At 41.7% G+C, this 22,298-nt stretch overlaps 1 protein-coding gene across 10 annotated transcripts in view; it reads right to left on the bottom strand.

Annotated features, from left to right (window-relative positions):
* ARID1B (AT-rich interaction domain 1B) overlaps nucleotides 1-22,298 on the bottom strand; it is a 442,633-nt gene that overhangs the window by 26,471 nt on the left and 393,864 nt on the right. For 6 of the 10 annotated variants that reach the window (XM_045390312.3, XM_045390314.3, XM_045390313.3 and 3 more), the window contains 4 exons: nucleotides 15,384-15,529; nucleotides 7,786-7,895; nucleotides 6,906-7,064; nucleotides 702-911 (listed from right to left, as the gene is read on the bottom strand). In XM_045390312.3, the coding sequence (XP_045246247.2) occupies nucleotides 702-911; nucleotides 6,906-7,064; nucleotides 7,786-7,895; nucleotides 15,384-15,529 (625 nt within the window). The remainder of the gene's footprint in view (nucleotides 1-701; nucleotides 912-6,905; nucleotides 7,065-7,785; nucleotides 7,896-15,383; nucleotides 15,530-22,298) is intronic. The other 4 variants (XM_045390315.3, XM_045390318.3, XM_045390319.3 and 1 more) reach the window with 1 other exon arrangement.

Raw genomic sequence — 22,298 nt, 5'->3', positions numbered from 1 at the left:
CCACACAGTATCTACTCTGAGCTGGTTGATAAAATCTAATGGTTTGAGCAGTCTTGGTGATTCTAAAAAAATCCATGTCAGAAGAGGGTAGGTGCAGGGGAGAAAGGTCAGGGGAGTTGAGGGGTAGAAGGCAAAGGAGCCCAGGTGCAGAGAGGAAAGGTCCTTACGTCTGCACCCCAGGCAGCTCCCCTGTCACACTGAGGCCTAGCCCGCTGGAGGTCACAGCACTGGCCCTCCTAACTGTCCAGCTATGGTGGGCATGGTTTGACAAGTATGACTTAATTTTCTGATAACCTGCTCTGGAGAGAGGGAAGCAGTATATGTGACTTATATCTGACACAGATAATTAATTCAGTCATTTGTAAAACATTTCTGAGTATTTCCTATGAACTACTGGCAGATTCCAGAGAATTCTGGAGCTGTAAGGAAACCTACAGGAAAATCTAGTCTGACCCACTGTATACATGAGGAAATTGAGGTCCAAGTACATGACCTGCTGAGGTCACACTGCGAGTTGGTGGCAGAGCCAGGGTCCCCCAGTGCTCCCTGACAGCACACAAACATGGGTTGCAGGAAGGCGACTTTCACACAGGCTTAGCTTTTCCTTTGTGAGAAAAAAAAAATGAGTCCACACATTCAAAGAAAGACAGTATAAGAACTTATCCATAATGCTTCCTTTTTCCTCCCTCACTCATTCTTACCTGGGCCAAACCCCCAATCTCTTTGACGCAGACATAGAGCCGGAACAGGTCCAGAGGCTTCTTGCCCACGGCAGGCAGACTTGAGACAGGAGAGCCTCTCTCTTCCATGAAGGTGAGGTATCGGTCGACCCAGAGCTTTCTCTCTGGCTCATTCCCCAGTTCGTACACCTTCGTGATCTTCTCCCCAGTGGTGGTGGAGGAGCTGGACTTCTAGTACCCAGAAGCAGCATGTGGAGGTGGGGCATGGGTGGGCAGACGGAGAGGGAAGAAGGTGAGAAAAAAGTAATGAGCTAACAAATACAAGAAGAGAAGAGATTAAAAACTACTGCTATCACACAACAATTAGGAATGAAGGCTACTAGTTCAGGCACAAACTATACATTTTCTTAGTTAGGAATTTACTTTTACTTTAAATAAAAGGCCCAAACTCCCCCTTTTATACACTTAAAAACAAAAACAAAAAAGAACAAAGCCCGTTTTGGATATAAGCGTTGAATCCCAGAAGGCAAAATTCCAGTGACACCTCATGTTATTTTTAAAAACAAAAGGTTCTAGCTCATGGAGTGATCACAGTGAATTAAAATTTTTACATGTGATATTATAGAGCCCAAAACATTAAATGGACTCCTACTTTTCCCTGTCAAAACAAGAATGGCTAAAGGGTGTCTTCGTTAAAATGCCACAGCATCTGGAGGATGAGCAACCACATGGTGCTTGCTGAAAAGTGTAAGGTAGATTTCTAGTCACGGGAACCAGTGATGTGAGCTATAAGCTCAGTTTTCTTTTCTTTTTCTTTTTTCCTTTTTTTTTTTTTAAGATAAACTAAGGGTCAACCAAAGCTTTGGGATTTATGGATAAACATATACATTTATTTTTATGCCTATGTATTTATATGCTCGTGTGTTTTACACTGATACTCTAGTTCTTGCATTTCTATCTATCTGCTTTTACCTGACACTAAAATATCAAGAGTTGCCATTTCTTAACACCTGAAGCCTACGCCGTGGATTACATAATCTGGAGGACAGATAACACTTTTAGCCCTAGGCGGGGCAACTGTAGCTCTTCCCTTTCTTTTATATCGCTATATTTGTAAAAATATTTACAATATTTGCAATACTAGGGTTATTGTGCAAAATCATTTCTCAGTTCTCAATACAGATTTCTTGGAACGATAATTTACTTCATTTATTTATGCATACCTAGGTTATTATTTGCAATATAGAGCAATCATTATAGACAGAATTCTTAAGTTTTTATCCTTTTTCTTTATTTAGCTTAACATAATTTTAAACATATTTCTGAAAATGTGGGGGGTTAAATAACATGGCTGCCATTGAGGCTAGATGTTACCTTATTTAGCAGAATGATCTCCAGTAAAAGTAGGTCCCTGAGAAAGGATGCCTGAGAATGAAACTTACGCAGCACGTGAGGCCCCGCTTTCCCTTTAACTAACACGTGATTCGCTAGAGTCATTGGGCTGAGATTTTAAGCCTTCGGCTTCAGAATTACTGAGGCATAACATCTTTATCAAGTATGTAATGGGTGATACAGTTGATGTAAATATAAAATGTAGAATGATAAAAAATAGTTGTTTTATATTTTAGAATATACTTTGATGCTGAGGTTAAACTTCAAGTCACTTAAAAACTACTTTAGAAAGAGCTTAAAATATATATGTATACATATTCATATATGTGTGAATATATATGTCTATAAACCCATATGTACACTTAGAATATAGAAACTATATATCCAAATAAGTTTTTAAAGCTTATTTTTCATATTCTTGTACCCAAGTCCTACTTGACTAGGAAAAGAGGCTGCTCTAACCCACTTCACACAAGATTCTCATCTGGACGGCACCTCAGAAGCTCTGCCGTCATTAATGGGACAGTTATTAATAACAGGTTCCTAAATTGTAGTATTGAGTTTTCTTTTTATTAACAGGACACTTATTATTAAGAGGTTTCTAAATTTTAGTATAGAGTTGTTTTTTTTTTTTCCTTTGGGGAGTTACAGTTAAAAAAATGGGTCTAACGTTTTTCGAAAGTGAAAATTTGAAATAAGAACATGAAGAAAAAGGCACTATAATCTATAATCAGTTAACAGTAAAACAACTTCCCTCTTGCATTTTATTTGTAAAAAACAGAGGTAAAAGTTTGAGATTCAATTGAAAGATAAGACAAATAAAAGTAATCATTTCAATTTAAAATTTCTCCAATTAGCTCAATTAATATCCTGTTTGTAAGATCCATCTGCCATTCCTGGTTTGGTCCTCTCTAAACTGAAACTGGGGAATGGTTCTGGATGAACAGTTAATCAAGAACTGAGCAATGGGGCACAGAAATGCTTGTTCTTGCTTCTGAAGGGGCTGGATTGTTACAAGCTGGAACAGGCCTTAGATAATGATGGACGCAGTTTTACTATATATTAACTTTTCTCTCCTTGGTTAAATAAACTTAAGTTTAATTAACTTGTGCCTATCTCAATTTGTTGTCATAACATTGGAAAAATTAAATGAAGATACTTTCTAATAGAATAGTTCTATTTTTCATAATTTTCAGATCTTCTAAAAAGCATTTTTATGGCACCATAATGTAGGAAAATGAATCTGCACGGAACTGACACGGTCAGGCCTCAGTTTACATGATAAATCCTGAAAAGGCCTCCCGAGGTTGGCTTGCTTAGCTAAACCAGGGCCTCAGTTTCACCACACGCTTTACTTTTCCTTTGCAGCACTATGTCACATGCTGCGTAAAATTGTACGTTTTGCACGTGATTATTTGTCTGACACCCATTTTTCTGACTAGATTCTAAGTTCCACAAGGTAGAGTTTGTGTGGATGTTAATCGCCAACACTTAGCGTGGTGCCCTGCACGCTGGAGGGCTGTGATCGCGTTTTTTTTCCTCATGAATGATTACTCCAGTGGACAAAAAGGGTGTGAAAAGCTTGGCAGCATGCTAACAGGAATTAACAGCTGATTCAAATATCCTATAAACAGGATTTCACCGAGCAAGGTGCGGAGTGAACGTGGGCACAGTCTAGTAAGGCTGAAGGCTGAGCACGAGGTTGTGCCCGCTGCCAGCACTCAACGCCTCCACCCCAGCTTAAGGTTCGCATACTGGGCAGACAATGACCACAGCCAATATTTGGTGTCTGAATAGAGGGCAATTAAAGACTTAGTGAATAAAGAGCATGTACGTTATCACTCTCATCACCGACCAGGCTCAGGATATACTGTCTTTGTTCATAGACACTAGTTTTGGATGAAGGTCTTCATCTACACTCCTCCCACTGACAGTGGCCAAACCACCTTGCCCTTTGGAAAGATGGATTCACTTTTCCCAGTCACTAAGGCCTACCTAGTACTGCTTCAGTGTTGTAAAAATTGTATCCTACTGCTGTGAAACTTTTGTGGAGGCAAGAAAAAGGAATGGAAATTGCTGTAAAATTACAGCAAGACATTATTATGGTGCCACAAATGTTTTCCTTGCATATACTTTAATTAAGCCTATAAGTACATTTTCCTCAAGTCTTTTAGGCAGATTTACATTTCAGCAGTCTTTACCATATGCCTGGTAATATGTGTATGTGTATGTGTACGGACAAATGTTTATTTTTATTTTAGAATGTTTTGTAACAAAACAATGTTGGTCCACAGTACACTGTCAAAGCGTAGAGCATCTTCCTCATTTTGCCTTTTCCAGACCTGCTGTTAGACAGGCTTTATTAAGGACACTATTGAGAGCAATTTTAAGTCCAAACTGAAGTGGCATCTCAGAAAGAGCAGTTAACTATTCCGGGGTTGCATGTATTTGCGGTGATTTGATAGCAGAGATAATGTTAGGTCCTTCATTATACTCTCTTTTGTTCCCCTTTTTGAATTAGCACCTCATTCAAAAAAGTGGCTGTTTTCTCAACACAGAGCAATAGTCTGACATTTTCTACTACTGTGAACTTCAGTTTTTCTTGTTCCTATCTACTACAGGAGCCAGAAGTTTGCTTGCAAATTCTTCAAACTATTTATGGTACAGGAAGAGACCATGTATATGGAAATATTGAGAAAAAATATACAATTTCAAGTTTAATTATAATCAGAAAATAAAGTTTATAATTCAGTTTGCTATTGTCTTACATTAAAGGAGAAAGTCAGATTTTGATAAAGTCTCCTACAGTAGATGGAGATAATCTTAACTAGTGAATTAAAATATTGTGACTAATTCAAGCCTTCTTTATAAGTCAATGAAATTAGAAAGATGAAAAGTTTTAAACAATATAATACGGTCTATTGTTAGTCTTTGTTTTTAATAAGTTCTTATTCTTATTTTTTTTATTTTTATTTTTTTTGAGATGGAGTCTCACTCTGTTGCCCAGGCTGAAGTGCAGTGGCATGATCTTGGCTCACTGCAACCTCTGCCTCCCGGGTTCAAGCGATTCTCCTGCCTCAGACTCCCGAGTAGCTGGGATTACAGGTGCCTGTCACTATGCCTGGCTCATTTTTGTATTTTTAGTAGAGACAAGGTTTCACCATGTTGGCCAGGCTGGTCTCAAACGCCTGACCTCAGGTGATCCACCCACCTTGGCCTCCCAAAGTGCTGGGATTACAGGCGTAAGCCACTGCACCCAGCCCTTAATTATTATCTTAAGTTTTAAAGATTATTATTTTTAACCTCTGAAATTCTCCCTCTGAGCTAACGCACAAATACTTTCAAAAAGTTATCTGAATTCTACCTGTTTAACTTGAGAGCATTACTGATTCAGGAATGCTTTTCCTATTAAAAAAAGAAAACAAAACAAAAAACCAGGGTAGACCAAGAGGGAAAAACACACAATGTTGTCTGCCTTCTGAGACTCAAAGCGAATAACACAAAGACATCAAAATGCAGGAGTCGCGCCCCTTTCTGCGAGTTCCGACGCACCCCTCCTAGAAGCGCTCTGTCTGCTATACCCATCCTAGAAGCGCTTTCTGTTTCATCTCGGGTGCTGCAAAATCGAAATGTAGCTACAGAGAAGGTAAGAGCGAATATCGCCCTTTCTTCCTCTGAAAGGGAAAATGCTGGTTATCCTAGAGCTGTATGTGAATTTTACAAACATTTACTAGAACAACCAACTCTTCAAGCCTTCTGGCTCTATCTGTTTAAACCAGTGAATGGATAATTAATAGCAGCCTCCTTTTGGGGTTTTGACTAGATTGCCAGATTCTGCACAGCTAGGGTCTTCTTGCCTCCAACTTGCCTTCCTGAGCCGTGCTCGTCAATACATCGTCTTACAGAAATGAGCATGTTAATTAAGCCTTCTTGGCAAGTAATTGCATGTTAAGGCTTTTTTTTTTTTTTTTTTTTTTAAGATCTTTTGATGCTTTATATGAATGTAAAATAAAGGTTGCTACGGCACCATTACTTTTTTTTTTCTCTAATGGTACAGAATTTTCTTTAGTAGGAAACTATCAGCCCACTTGTAGGGTCAGAAGAACATTGAGGCTTACAAAATTCCCTGATACATCCATGACATTTTTGTTATAATTTATATATCATACAGAAATCAACACTTAATTTCAAGATTATCAGCAGTCTTGTGCAGAATACAACTGTTCTATTTCAATTGATTCTAACATCGGTACACATTATTAAGCTAAAAATTCATTCACATACTAACATTTCTACGCTTTTATTAATTTCAGACAAATGGGTTGAAAATAAAGCAGGGCTAATGTTACGCTAAACCATACCCAGATTGAATATTTACTTCTTTCAGGCAGGCAGTTTTGAAATAGATAGAACATGCAAAATACAGGTCAGGGGCCAAACTTATCATTCAGTCAATGGCTGCTATTAGTTCCCATATAAATGGAGAAGTAACGCATTTGAAAAATCTTCTATAAGTGCATAATGGATTAGACATTTAAAAAAAGTCACTGTGTGAAGGAGTTTGGACCCAGTTAACACACTCGCATGCTTTGTATAGAGGTGCTTCTTTATAACAGTTTTCATTACCAGAAATCAACTTCTCTGATGCACGCAAACTATTCATTTTGTCACTAATATTATTATTTATAAAGAAAACCCTTTCATGGATAAATAATGAAGAAAAAGTCTTATAAAACAAATAAACAAGCAAGCATTCAAGTAGAATTAATTAATTATCAAAAAACCCCAAAAAAACAAAAAACAAAAAAAACAAAAAAAACCAGAGCCACTTACAGGGCTTGATGGAGTCTTTGGCCAGCCTGGGCTGCTAATGCTATCACTTTCATCTCCATGAAATGAGGAGATGCTAGCAGAGCTGGGGGACATTGGGGAAGGGACTGGCAGGTTGCCTGGGGTTGGGGGCTGAGAAATACCCTGAGAGCTGTAGCTATCCTGTGGTAGAGGAATAAAAAAAAAAAAAATGACAAAGGTAGGGCAAACTTTATTTAAAATAACAAAAAGTACATCCACTTTAACAAACTAATTTATATATATATACTATATATATATAAAGACACGTACAAACAAACACACAAAACCACACATAGATAAAGGTATTAAAACAACATTCTTAATTAGTATAATTGGGTAAGTCTGCTGGATGCTGGAGAAGGCCAGTACGCCACCATGCTTACTTCAAGCTTACATGGAATGCTAAGCATGGGTTACCCCTTATGAAAGAAAGAAAAAAAAAAAAGCTGTTCACCTTATTTATCAAATAAGGCAGGAAAGCAAAATATTAAGTATGTTGTTGTTGCTGAGGCGGCCAAAACAGGAAGCTATAAACTGAAGGCAGAGAAAATGGCTGCAAGTACCGAAACCAGGCAGGACCCCTACCTCTCCCCACCCCGAAGCATTTTTCTTAGGTGGGTCTTGTCCCTCCACCCCTCTCCCCCAACCATGAGTTAATGCCATAAGAACTAGTAACTTTCAGATCCACACCATGAAGGGGCTGGGGAAAGAAAAGAAGACTACGAACATGTTGCACAAAATGAGGGCATGCAGAGGAGACGAAACGAAAAAAAAGTGGCGGCCAACACCAGTGAAGAGAGAACGACATGGCAGCTTTTTGCTAGGCAGACCCCACACTGCGTGCAGAGGCGGAAGGAAGTACCTTTGACTTGCTCTCGGGCTGTGGAGTGCCTTCTTCTTTGCCGTCTGCTTTGAGAGGCAGGGGCAGTTTGGATTCACCAGGAGACATCATATCTGCAAGACCCATAGATGCTAATCGAAAACAGGAGAAAGAGTTTAGGATTATACGTGTGATTCGTCAGACTGTACTCCTGCCAACACAAGTTACAGAGTGAAGCAGGAGGCCCTTGCATTTCCCTTGAAGGAAAAGAAGAAAAAAGAAATTGTAATGGGGAGCATATTAATTTCTGAAATGCAAACAGCACCGCATTCTGGCAAAATCCTTTTTTATCTAAAAAAAAAAAAAAAAAAGGGCAGTCATTCTGTATGCTTAAGACCCAAACCACTGAAGGTCAACTTATGTCAATATTATTTTTTCAAAATTATTATACCTTTGAAAGAGTAGGCAACAAGTGGAAATAAGGCAAATGTTTAAATTACTAATCAGGAGTTGGAAGCAAATGTTGGGTGTGCATATTTTTTACCTAGGTACTAGAGGATTTAGCGCCTTCTTAATTTCATAGGTGCAAATAATCTATAGTTTGCAAAATTATTTGACATTTCACAGTGTTTCTTCTGAAAACCTTATCTATTGCATGTGGTCTAGTCCACAATAAGGGAAGACAATCACAGCAGACGGCTTCAAAAACAATATAATTAGAAATACATTTTTGAAGGAAAGGATTTCTGATTACTTTGCAATTGTGCTGGGATCCTTTCAGTCTGAGAGCCTGTGGTCATTAACCCTGACAGCAGCTCGATGCCCAGGTCAGAGGCCCGCAGCAGCTCCAGAGTCAACACCACATTTTCTAGCCCTAGGCTCAGAAATCCAATCAATTCTATCTAGGCTTTAGCATGAAAGGTTCACCAAAGAACAACTGATTTCTACACACATTCATTGCAGATACCAGTAGACATTTTCGGGTTAAAAATATGGGGTTAGATTTCTTTTTAATGGAAGAACAAGGCTAGAGTAAAGAATCAGTGTAGCTATCCAGGGAATAACAGCTGAATTTCTACAGAACCCCACTGTGAAAACCATCTGCGGAACACTGGGCTGCAGGGGCTGCGAGTGAGGCACCAACCAGATGTGAGGAGTCAGAGTGAGGAAGAGAGGGAAGGAGAGAGAGGGGAGAGAATGATGAGCCCTATACATGAGAGGGAACCAGAAACTAGGCCTATTTCAGATGAAAATAAACCTGAGGTTTGATGAACAGGGCCCATTCTACATTCTGCAAATCAAAGTGCTGGCTCAACCAAGACGGGACACATGTAGCGTCATGTGCCAAGAAAAAAAAAAAAAAAGCTTTAAAAAAGGCTCTGCAGATTGCCCACTACAAAATGATTATTGCACATATTCATGTATTACTATGTTTTAGAAAATAATTAGTTTTAATTACAGCAGTGAGAGAGTGAGCAGGCTCTGGTGAATTAGCTGGCAAGCTTTGTGGTGCTAATTTGCTAATATCGTTAGCATCACTGCAGGTTGAGACCATAGGTCCTGCCAAAAAAGCCTACCCTGCCACGTGCCCATGAGTTTACATCAGCACACTCAACAATACACTTTGAAATCCCGTATTTTCCACGGGCACATTGGCTTGCTTTTCAAAGCCCATTTGCAGCCCAGTCAGTCCTTAAAGTCATCACAACACACACAAATCATAATTGGGATGTTTTTCTTTTTTTCAAATTACTTTCAATACTTAGACTTTAAGAACTGGAACAAAAAGCTTTTTCAAGTGATGCAGCTGCAGAGAAAAATCTATTGGGATCAGCTAAAAATGCTGTTATTTTTGTGAATGTGTGAAACCTCAAGCAGCTGAGAGATATTACACCACGAAGACCGCCTTGTTCAAAGCAGCGGATTGGACTGCTTCCACGCAGTTTTGTCTCTGGGGTCTAACGAGATATGAATTAGTAAACCTGTACATTAAAAAACACCCTGTTCAGAAGAATAGCAGGATAAAAGAGCAGGATGAGTGCGAAAAGAGGGGCTTATGTATGCGAGTCCACATGTCCTGGCTAGTTGATTCAGAGTAGGTTCAAAGGAATGACAGCCAAAACAATTCCAGAGAAAGCGGTAAAGTCATGGGCACATGGCTTCTGTGGCATCGCGCTTCTCCAATGGTTTTAAGTGGTAGTTTTGTCAGTATTTACAATAAATTATGTATGAATATTATTTTGAAGGCGGGAATAGTAAGATTCTATTTTACGCATTAAATGTGTTAGCGTACACAAAAGCAACTTGTAAGCACACAGAACTAGGCCAATGTGTATTATGGAAATTACTGACAATTTACACTGATTTGAAAATCAGACTTACATGAATATAAATATATTGTTGGTCTGAAATTCCCCAAATTTCCTCATTCTCTATTATATATTTTAAAACAGGCATTTTGGGTGTGCAAATAGAAAAATTATCACAAGTGGCACTGTTCTATTATTTTGAGAGATAAGTAAGGATAGAATTTAGAGTAATAAAGAGTTCTATTTAATATTTCTACCTTATAAAATATATGGTTTATTTTAACTAAATGGATTAGAAGGTCTTTCCTTACTGTGGTTTTTACTATTCTTTTTATTGAAATGCTTATTTTTGACTTTTTTTTTTTTTTTTTTTTGAGGCGGAGTCTCGCTCTGTCGCCCAGGCTGGAGTGCAGTGGCCGGATCTCAGCTCACTGCAAGCTCCGCCTCCCGGGTTTACGCCATTCTCCTGCCTCAGCCTCCCGAGTAGCTGGGACTACAGGCGCCCGCCACCTCGCCCGGCTAGTTTTTTGTATTTTTTTTAGTAGAGACGGGGTTTCACCGTGTTAGCCAGGATGCTCTCGACCTCCTGACCTCGTGATCCGCCCGTCTCGGCCTCCCAAAGTGCTGGGATTACAGGCTTGAGCCACCGCGCCCGGCCTATTTTTGACTTCTTACCAGAATTCTCAATGAATCACTGAAAAGAGCCATATGCCTCCCAAGGCAATGGGACTCCGGGGGCACTATTTTTTCTCCTTTCCCAGAAGAGAAGGACCACTACTATTACAAGGACGTGTTAAATCAAGGCACTGTTCTTTCTCCTATTGACATGAGTAATCCAGTATGTAAAGTTCAGACATAAAAAGGGGCAGTAAAGAATCTGTGACTGCAGAAAGTGCTGCTTGAGTACTGTAAATACGTTTTAAGCACCAGCCTCTGGCTTTACCATTGAAATTTAAGAACTAGAATGATTTCTTAAAGTAAGTGTGGGTCCAGGTCCTAAGGCAGCTATTCCACACTGGATTTAATATATTCAAAAGGAATGTAAAGAACATATGACATGAGTCAAACCGAACTTCAACACTCATGCCTGCTTTCGTCCGCTTCCTTTACTCAGTCTCCTCACAAGTCTGCAAAATCATTCCCAGAAGATGGTGAAATAGGTCAGAAATGCACAGTTCTTTTCTTTTCATGGTAATATACCAGACTGCAAAATATATGATTTCTTGTTTTTGAAAACACAGAGAGCTGGCTGGGCGCGGTGACTCACGCCTGTAATCGCAGCACTTTGGGAGGCTGAGGCGGGCGGATCACGAGCTCAGGAGATCGAGACCATCCTGGCTAACACGGTGAAACCCCGTCTCTACTAAAAATGCAAAAAATTAGCCGGGCGTGGTGGTGCGCGCCTGTAGTCCCAGCTACTCGGGAGGCTGAGCCAGGAGAATGGCGTGAACCCGGGAGGCGGAGCTTGCAGTGAGCCGAGATTGCGCCACTGCACTGCAGCCTGGGCGACTGAGTGAGACTCCGTCTCAAAAAAAAAAAAAAAAAAAAAAAAGAAAAACACAGAGAGCTGATCTATGTATGTACATCCATGGATGTTCATGACTATGTTTACATGTGGCAAGATAGAAAGTCCACCGTGAAGGTAACACACACAGGATCTGAGAAGGGCTGGCGAGACGCATTGCTCTCATTGGATATGCAAGGCCCTGACAGCCCTGACCGGGAGGACCCTCCACGGCACAGGGTGGAGCCGACGAGCACCCTGGAGGCCCTGCATACCCCATCATTGCCATCAGCGCCCCTCCCCACTGTGGCCACCCCCAGGACACTGGCCATGCTGGGTGGCTTTCCGAGGAAAGCAGCTCCCCCAGCCACCTACAGAGTCCGGAGCCGTCCACATACTTTGGCATAATCTCAGGATATATTTTCCCCCAGTTTAAGAGATTGGTTTTCATAATTTATCAAAACCCTTTTATCAAGTCCTTTGTATATGGGGGGAGGGCAGCAATTCACCTGAAATCATTACCTTAGAGCAAGCATGCAAGTGGGCACCCCAGCAACCGCTACCAACACCCCGGACAACCAGCCCCTTGCAATGGTGCTGAAGACCCAAACCTTCCTTTGTGAGAGGCCCTGAAGTCCCAAGACAGAAAACAGTGATCCAGCTGGAAGACTGATACTCTAGGCGTAGTTTTGTGAATCTTTTCTTGTTTTTCAATTTCAAAACAGCAAATCATCTGGTAAACAGCAAATGCCCCATAGAGCTGGAGGCAGATCTGCCAGGAGACTGTTGAGCGAAATACCGCCACACTGGCGCTTCTCAAACTTGAGCTTGCATGCAGGAAAACTCCCTGCAGAGGTGCTCAGGGGTGCGGATTCCTGGACTCCCCTCAAGAATTCTGAAGGGAGTCCCGGAATCGGTAGTTTTAACAAGCACTGCGGGAGGTCCGGAGGTAGGAGGTTCACACTTTTTGTGGCAGTGTGATTGTCTTTTTCTTTGTAAAGGCCTACCGGAGTTGGTACCCTGTGCTGGCAGGGCATTAACAGGACATTTGCGTGTGGGACTGAGCGGTGCTAGGTTAGCAGAAGGACTCACTTCTGGAAGGTGCCCAGGGCTCTCTGTGAGAAAAGCCTGGTTCCAGCGGCACATATGGCCGCTCCTGTACTATTTATACGTGGCAGTGGGAGAAATGCCCTACATTTTGTGGAGTAACGTCTGGTGAGGCAAACTTAGAACCACAGATGGGAGATATATTTTTTGGAATTTAGATGTCCACTTTAAGATGATGGTTTATATGCAGACAAGTGTAAATGACTAATGAATATTATAAAACTCAACACAAATAAGTAAAACCTAACCCAAGACACATGTATTGTGTGACAGTGTATTTAATAAGGGTATACATGATTTGTAATTTTGCCCACAGTAATACATAATTCTAACCTTTTAATCTAAATAATTGAAACAAAACAAAACCAAAAAAAGCTCTTTAGAGGGAAAAATTCCCACTGCTTACCATCCTACTTCCCTTGGCATTTTAAGTGAAGAAATAGTTGTCACATTTATACTCACACTGACTCCATTTAAATAATTACTTGCTCACTGAAGCCTGTAACAATTTGTCACTACACAGGAGGATTTTTTTTTTGGCCCCGTACACTGTCTACAACACAGTTGTTTGAACTCAGCGAAGAGCATGCTGGAATGCCAGTTGCACTGGCTGCTGAGGTTCAGAAAATTCCACCACCAGACCTGGTCATCATTTGTACTGTCCTCGCTTTCTCCAAAAGTATATTTTGATGGAGAAATGCTTTGCTGTTATCACTGGTAATTTATCTCCGTGGGCCCAAACCAAGGAGACTGAAGTGATGGTGATCCCACCATTTCTGGCCCATCTTTTGTGCAGTCAGGTGGACACTTGCGCATCCCGATGCTCACAGGGCTGTGCTGTAATGCTCTGTGTCACTCCTGTCTCTCTGAGAGATCAGAACGCAGTAACAGCAGATTCACGTGTACCTGCCGCTAGATGCACAGCCAATGCTAAATGGCTACTCCTCCTCTGACGTGCATTTCACTTAATAATGGTGGGATAAAATCAGATCAATGTGTAGAGGAAAACTGGATGTTTAAATTATTAAAAATTCAATGTTTCAAAATGTACAATGCAGTAAAAAATATACTACCACCCCATACAAAAGATCGTGAGGATGGATAGCCTGCCTTTCACTGAACTGATTTCCTCTGCATGGAATAACGAATAGTCGAATTATCTGAATAATAATAATAGAAAGAAACCCTCTCTGTAAATCTCCATTAAGCTGGCTGTTCCTTAGGAATACATAAATCTTCTGAGGCAGGGCACTGTGCCATCTGCTTGTTGTTGGTTGTTTTTGTGGCTCTGGGGTCCAAAGGAACAAGGGAAAAATGAGCACTGCTAACAGTAGGTGAAAACTGATTGTGTGGTTTTAATGCTCTCAAGTAATTTTATTTCAGCAAGTCAGACAAAACAGAATGTCACAACCCAATACTCTGTTACCTGGGCCAGCACTGCTTAGGGAAAGAGGAGGCTTCCAGCTAACAGGCTGTTTGCAAGCTTTTCACCTTCATCTCGAATGTAAAACACCCACCAAATTGTGATGGAGAAGCACTCAACGCAGCATCAGGAAGGGCTATTTTATTTATTTAAAAACCTTCATTTTTACCATGAATTTCTATGTGTTCCTCTTTCACAAATCTTTCAAGAGAAGTCATCACGGAATACCACCCCTCAATTAGGTCCTAGAAATCAATGATGCAGCTCAGACAGGAGGCGAGCCCAGCCTCTCACTGCCTGTTCCGTCTGACAGAGAAACATGAACTTCTCCGGAGGCCTTTCAAAGACAAGAGGCGAAAAAGGAAGTGAAAGGCAGAAGAAATGAAAAAATGTCATCAGAAAGAACCAAGGCTCTGGCTCTCCCATGCACTCCTAATGCATCACAGGGCATCACAGGATACACACTGGCTAAGCCACTCTCTGCAGTCTCTGAAGGAGGGAATCCTCCAGTGAGAGCCATTCTAACATGTAACAGAGAGTAAAAGGTCGCTTGAAATACACATCACTTTATGTAAAAAGTGGCACTCATTGTCTTAAGGTAATTATGGAACCAGAGGAGGGGGTTGAAGGATCTTGCAGAGTCTAAGATCATGGGAGATGTGCACAGTTTTAGACACTCTCGATGTTTTCCACACATTGGCTACTCATCCACTGCACTCATCAGGCATGACTTTTAAGAATGCTACCTTGGAGATTATGAAATGGGTTAAAATAACTAAACATCGTGAAACATTTAAAACAGTTTCCCAATAGAGACAATCTGCACAGAGCACTTACGAAGCAGCTACTTCCAAGCATACATTTAGAGGTGTAAGATGTAAATGTAAAAACTACTTCAAACCCCCTTTGCTCTGCCCTTCCAACCATTTCCCCTGAAATGCGAATTCGAAATGTCTGTCTCCATCACTACCCAATGGAGAGAATTTGAGGATCTTCCAATACTAATAATTCCCAAAGAGAAAGAGAACATAGTGTGTATATTTAACAATCTCCAATAATAGTTGAAATGTGTCCACTTGTTATACAAACACAGACTGAATAAAAATAATTTACATAAAATGTAATTCTCAAGTCTTAAATAGATGGAGCGCCTTTCTGAGAAGCAGAAAAGTAGTATGATTCCCACTTTCGCCAACCGATCCACCTTCTCGGGCCGTTTAGGCAGATTCACTGGCGGCGCCTAAGAGGAGGAGAGGGGAGAGGGAGGGGCTCAGGAGCACGGAGCTGCCGAGGTTACCTGTCGAGCTGTTCACCATGGCGGGCGCCATGCTGTAGGGCGGCGCCTGTGTGTTCATCAGGCCAGAGCTGTTGTTCATGGGCTGGCTGTAGGGAGAGCTGGAAGCCATAAGTCCACTCTGGTTCATGCCGGGGAAACTGCCTTGCCTACAGGAAGAGAAAGCACAGCACACATATACCGACCATGCACATTAGCAGCGGTTTGCCCTGGCAGTCATTTCTACTAATGCATTTATGTAAGGGGTGGGGCTATAACTTTTCATGTTTGTGTAAAACAGATTATTTCCTGGAGAGAAAGGCTGAAATCTATTGCTAGGTAACTCTTGAATACACCCCTTTACAATTCCAAATATTACAAGTTCTGCAAATAAATCACACATTTTTAATCATGTCAAGTGTTCCAGGTTACTATTTATATAGAGGAATATAAGCAAGAAAGGGGGAACTTGAAATAAGAACAGGAATTACAAAAGCAAGCAAAATTAACTTCTGACTATTAACACTACTTAGTATCCTCACATAAAAACCCAAAGGTTAAGAAATGAAAAACAATTGGGCAGTGTGGCAATGTTTTTTACAAAAACTTCTTTGACCTAAATTTTCTGATGGAATGAATATGGGAGAAAGCACTTCCAAAACTCTCCCTGACCCTACTCTTTAACTTTGGTAATTAGGTTCTATTAAAAACATACCAATTTCCCTACATTAAAATGCCACAGTAGACATCAGACTTCCACTTCGTGTTAGTTGGGCTTTTTACGTTACAGAGGAGGATGGGCACTTAGATCAGCTGCCCGTGTCTCTAACATGAAGTCGCCCGTCCCCAGGGTGGTGCAGACATACGAGGCGGTCTTGGTGACTTAGTCTTGTTAGTTTTGTCTTACGCCCTGTCAGACTTCTCTTCACTCCTGCAAAGAGGTCAAGGGTATTCTCTCTGATTTGAAGCTGTCACACAATGTCCCTTCTCTGACTGTTGGTAATGAGATGGGGGAGAGGGGGAGAGACTTAAACTGCACAGTGGTGTAGAGATCCCAGGGAAAATTACAATGCCCTAAAAAGAGAAATGATAGCAAGGTGGCAAAAATGTCGAAAGAGTCCACCATTGTAGTCAAGCTTTTGTTAGGTAAAGAGCATACCTTTAAAAATTTTTTCCAAGTTTTGGCTAGTCATGTTTCATCTTAGGAGTACAAGCTAGTAAGAGGGGTAAAACTCCAAAGACATCCTGCCTATCTGTTCCTAAGTAATCACAACCCCCTCCACCACCATTAAGCTACCACTTGGTATAATAGTTAACATTTTAAAATGAGATCCTTTAAAAGATTAACATAAATCTTATTTTTTAATTTTTTTGAGAGGGGTCTTATTCTGTCGCCAAGGCTGAAGTGCAGTGGCGCAGTCTTGGCTCACTGCAACCTCTGCTTTCCCAGGCTCAAGTGACTCTCCAGCCTCACCCTCCCAAGTAGCTGGAACTACAGGTGTGAGCCAGCAGCATCCAGCAAATTTTTTCATTTTTGTAGAGAAGGGGTTTTGCCATGCTGCCCAGGCTGGTCTCGAACTCCTGAGCTCAAAGCGATATGCCCACCCAAAGTGCTGGGATTATGGATGTGAGCCACCATGTCTGGTCCATAAATCATTTTTTAAAAAACAATATACTGTTCCTTTTGTGTACCTATTTTCAGTGGACTCAACTGAAAAATGTCTGTACAAAAAGTTCAAACATGGGCCATCTGCAAAATCAAGCTATCGAAGGCATAACTGGTCTACTTTAAATATTAGACAAACTAGAGAAATTCTGTACAATCTAATGCTCCATGATGGCATGGAAAGAGCATTGTTGGAAGCTCAAAGAGTCTTAGGTATGAGGGTGGCTCAGGGAGAAATGGGTGTTACTTTAGCCTGCAATTCTTAGCTTCCTGAGGGTCCACTTTGAATAACTGCAGACGGCTAAGTCAGAATTAGAATACCCCTTGGAGTTCATTAAGAACAGATCTGAGATCATCCAACAGCTTCTGATTAACCTCTAGGTCATCACATACTTATGCATACATTGCACTGTAGCTATAAACACATCCCTATATGGTTCAGGGCTTTACATCATCTTGCAGAGTGTTGGCATTAAGTCAAGTACCTTAGAAGTATCCCTTCTGAGGTGTTCTTCAAACAACGGACAATTTAGCATTTATATAACTGCTTCAAAAGTGGCACCTGATGGGACTGCTCTCAGTGTCTTAGCAGATAATCACTGAACAGCACCTTCACTTGTGGACAGTTACGTTTTCTGGAAAGCTACTTCCATGTCAGTGACTGCCTCCAAGTCACAGCCAATTTTGGCCCATTCTCCAAGATGCATGTTAGCAGCCACTGCTCTGTGATGGCTGTCCCTGTCACCCTCCTGAAAGCAAGCCCTGCCTCTCCACTGAGCTTCATCTATGCTTTTTGCAGCACTGAGCTCTTTCTTTTGCAAATAATTTATGCATGTCTTGGTTCTTCTAGGTACGGAAGCCTCCTGAGAGGAGGAGCTGGCCCTAATTAATCCTTGCACATGAGAGTTACTTAAAAAAAAAAAAAATTGTTAAAGGGACGAATTACTAAAGAACATTTTTATTCTTGTAAAAAGGCATTACAAAGATGGTCGCCTTTTCAAGCTTCCATTAAATTCCGTCTCATATATAGTATAACTAACATGTACGAAACTCACGGTTCCTTGAGACGCTTGTTTGTACTAAGGTAAAAAAGAGAATCAGAATAGAAAATCTACCAGGCAAATGACTGAATGAAGTAGCCATCCAGCCCTCATCCAGGATTTCTCCCCCAGGCTAGCACTGTCCATCTTCAATCACCAGAAGATGATGAAGGCACACACTACAGGTTTTAAGAAATACCTTTAAACTAACAATGACAAAGAAACATCAAAGACTTAAAGGTCCATGCCTTGGATGTCAGTTGTTGGTTACAATGGTCCTTCATTAAAGCACATCCTGTAGTTTTAAAAGTTTGGTTAAAAAAGCCAGGGGTCTTGACTCTGTCACTGGAGCTCTGGGAGCTCTGGTCCTTTGGATTTCAGTCTTTACAACTGAACAGGGAAGGGCTGGTAATGATAGTACAGTAATTTATTAAGTATTTATTGCATGCCTGGTGCACATTCTAGGCATACACATTTAATGTTTTAGATTTCTGGAGGAAGGTAGGTGGAATAAGGCTCATATATTAATAAAGGCAATAAAGATCAGAAAAGTTAAGTAACTTGCCTAAAGTCACACAGCTACTAAGTAGCAGAAATAGAATTTCCCTAATCTACTACCAGTGCGGTATGCTATACTTCTTTCTCTATGGGACTCTAACACGCTAACACTCAGTGAGACCAAGTACCTGGCTCCTGGCAGCCTGCTGCACCATGCCTTTCTATCTGTCTGGTGTATGGACCTGCAGTTGTACAAAGCTGACAAACCAGAGGGTGTAAACTCTCCAGGAGTCCTGGAATACAGGCTTCAGGGAGGTGGCCATAGTGAGGGGTAGTGGGAGACATGAATACAACAGCTCCCTGGACACCTGCTTCAGGCCTACTGGGCCTCCAAGGCAGGAAGTGAGTCCTCCCAGAGCGCAGGCCACACATGGCCAGGGCAGAGCAGCAGGTGCCTGTCTGGGTGGGGAGAGCCAGTCTTTCACCACTGCACAGGAAATCCAATTTGCTGTTGCTTGAGAAACTACTGCCAAGAGTCTTGGTAATTCTGAACAAGCAACATGAGCGTGATACCAAAATAAGGCTCGCACTGCACGCCACTGATTTTGGTTAGTGGAGACAGCGGGCTCTGTGGATGGACTCCTCGGATGGCTGCCGCCCTAACTAACCTAGCACTCCTGCTTAGCGTGGTGTTGCTAACCTAGGAGGACTCTGTGGCTCACAACAAAAAGCTCCTTGTTTGGTGGGGCTGAAAATACAATGCCCGAGACCACAGCGACCTGGGTTCCGAGGTGACCTCAGCAGCAGCTGGGTCCCTTCCACAGCAGCACTCCCTGGCTGCTGAACCCCTTCTGACCAACGCAACATTTGGATGGCTCCACATGAATGAGGAGTGTGAAGAAGTAAATCACTTGCTTTTCTCAAAAGCAACAAAACAAAAACAGGCAAAAACACGAATTGAAATGAGCAGCACATTTCCAATGTGACACCCTACAGAAACCTAAGCTGTACCTGGAAAAGCAAAGCCTCCCGCCCAGACCCTTGGGCTCTGGCTTCCAGGGGCCCTGCGGGCTTAATGTCTGTTACAAAGGACAGCTGTCCTGACTCTGCAGATGCCGAGTCCATGGCTGTAGCAATGACTGCCCAGGAACATCTCAGGAGTGTAAGGAGACAAACATTTACAATAAACCGGTAGATGCACACTGTGGGGGTGACCCTGGTTGGGTGGTGCTGCCCCGAGACCCCAGGATGCCGACTGGCACTGCGCTCGCCTAGCCAGGGCTAGATCATGGCACCACTTCCTCCTCCTCTTAAATGGCAATGTTCAAATTGGGGAGTTATTACTTAAACATGCTGACCTGTGGAATAACCAGAAGAACGTTATTTAAATCTGGTTGGGACCAGAGGTATTTAAAACCTGTCATTCTATAAGCAAAGCCAGGTTATTATAGGGAGAATAATTGAAAAAGTGGGGCCTGCGAGTTTTCCCTACGGCACTCCTTGTTCCTGCCCTCATACTGCACCCATGCCCCAACAGCTTTTTTACTTTTTCCTTTTATTCACTTTGGAGATTTCTCAAACATCACATATTCATATCCCAACAATGGGCTGTCTTTGGGGGAAAAAGCCCAAAGCAAACACCAGTTTTCAAGTGACTATTTCCAATGGTTCAGTGTGAAAACAGAAAGAGGAATATCGCTTCCCACTACAGTTTGCTTTCAGCAGTTAAAAATATTAGTATGTTCATGGAGTACCCACATCTTTGTAAATATCTGGTTTTAAAATCAACTACAATAAAATGTACAATAATTTTGATGCTTTAGAGAAGAATATTTAGGCCTTATCATCTTAGCAATCAACACTGTATTTTCTCAGCGGTGACAGACGGTGAAGTATGAGGTTATCTTTAAAATGAATGGGTTTCTGAGACAGTTCTTTGGAGAAGGGTAGGGACAGAGAGAGGAGGTGCAGACCCTGTGAGTGGAGCCACTTTAAAGTCCCGTCCCAGTGGCAGACACGGGGGAAGCTCCAGCACGTCCACCGCAAATACCACCCTTGAGTTATGCTCGGAATGAGCACCACGCAGTGCACGCTGTATTGGGAAAATGAGTACGAGTGCCAGGTGTCCATAACTTTCTCTATACGGACTGTCACTGTAGATGCAGCTGAGTTATGAACCAGCAAAGATTGCTTACTGACAAAATAAACTAGGCGAACACTAAAATTTGGGGCAGTTTATCACTTAAACCCAATCGTCATTAGAGCCAGGACTCAAAACCTCAAAAAGTTCCAATTCCAGCAGTTTATTGCTAAATGTGTTATGTTATTCCCTTGGAGAGATCCAGTTGCACACATAACATTACACAGGATGCCCTATTTAAAATGTTTTATAAACACAAACTCTTCTCACACATGTATCTAGCATCATTGGTGAAACAGATTTTCAACCCGAATTACATGGTGACTCTTCCAAAGCAGTACTGAGAAGGACAAATTCAGTCGAGATTATTTTAAATTTAATATTTTAAGACGGAAAACCACTATGTACCTCCCTGCCCCCCAAATTCAATCAAAACAGAAAATACGGCTGTCAAGCCCTGGTCAATCTTTGGTGTGGCTAATCCATCAGCGTGCTTGCAACAACAACTGCATTAGCAATTCCGGTGGCAAAATAATGTAATTTCAACAAGCCAGTGGCTCTGGCTAGGAATGAATCCTGTGGTGGTAAAGTGGCATTTGTCTCATTAGACAAAAGACAAAGAATAGAAGTGTCTTTATTTAAAAATGTAGATGCCTGTAAAAATATATAACCATATGCTACTAAAAAAATAGATTCTACCCCTTTTGCTCAGGGAGACATGCTAGAAATACTTAAAATTAATCAGAAATACCTACTGCTTAGTTGACAGTTACAATCATTTGTCCAAGATGAGTGTTTTAAGATAAGTATGGAAGAGGAATGAGCACAACAGCAGGCCAAGACTAAAAACCAACGCAACCAAAGTCAAACAACCAGGGCAGCGAGTGTGACGCTGCGACCACATGCGTGGCTCAGAGAGGTCTGTGCGTTCTGTGAGCTCACAGCAAGGACAGCACAGAAAAAGGTCCCAAGGAAGGGATGACATCCCCTCCACCCCTCAGATCTGAGGGATCAATCCATTGGAATTAACCAGGTTAGGAGAAGAGAAAAGAGAAACAGCAAATTCAAGGGCCCTGGGGCATCCAGGAGAAAATATGGTAGAACAAAATAAAAAGTGAGAGTGGTGGGGGCCAGGCTTATGGTTCTCTGGGTTTGGTCTTTATCCTAAGAGAAACAGGAAGAGGCTTGGGATTTTTAAGCAGGAGCAATGGCATTAAAATATGTTTATTTTAAAGACATGGTTCTCTGGCTGTGTTGGGAAGAACACATCGGAGGCAGGAAGAACGAGGCTGTTACCACAATACCCAAGGAAGAGATGATGGCGCCTTGGAACAGGCAGTGGAGCACAATGGAGAGAGTTGAGCAATATCGTGGAGGTGAAATGGACAGGATTTGGTGATGAATTAGGTCATCTGGGGGAAAGAAAAGTTGTGCCTAGATGTCTCCTAGGTGTCCAGCTTGTGCGACGGGCAGATAATGGGGCAGTCACTGAAATAAAGAACATCAGGGGAGAGCGCGGGCTTAGTTCTGGACATGTGGACAGGGTTTGGCTTCGGACAGGCCTCTGAGTACCTAGCGTCACACAGGCAGGTGGA

The sequence above is a fragment of the Macaca fascicularis genome, chromosome 4 (genome assembly GCF_037993035.2).
Source record: "Macaca fascicularis isolate 582-1 chromosome 4, T2T-MFA8v1.1".
NCBI classification, from domain to species: domain Eukaryota; kingdom Metazoa; phylum Chordata; class Mammalia; order Primates; family Cercopithecidae; genus Macaca; species Macaca fascicularis.
The sequence above is the reverse complement of the archived record's forward strand: the minus strand, read 5'-3'. Positions and strand labels throughout refer to the sequence as shown.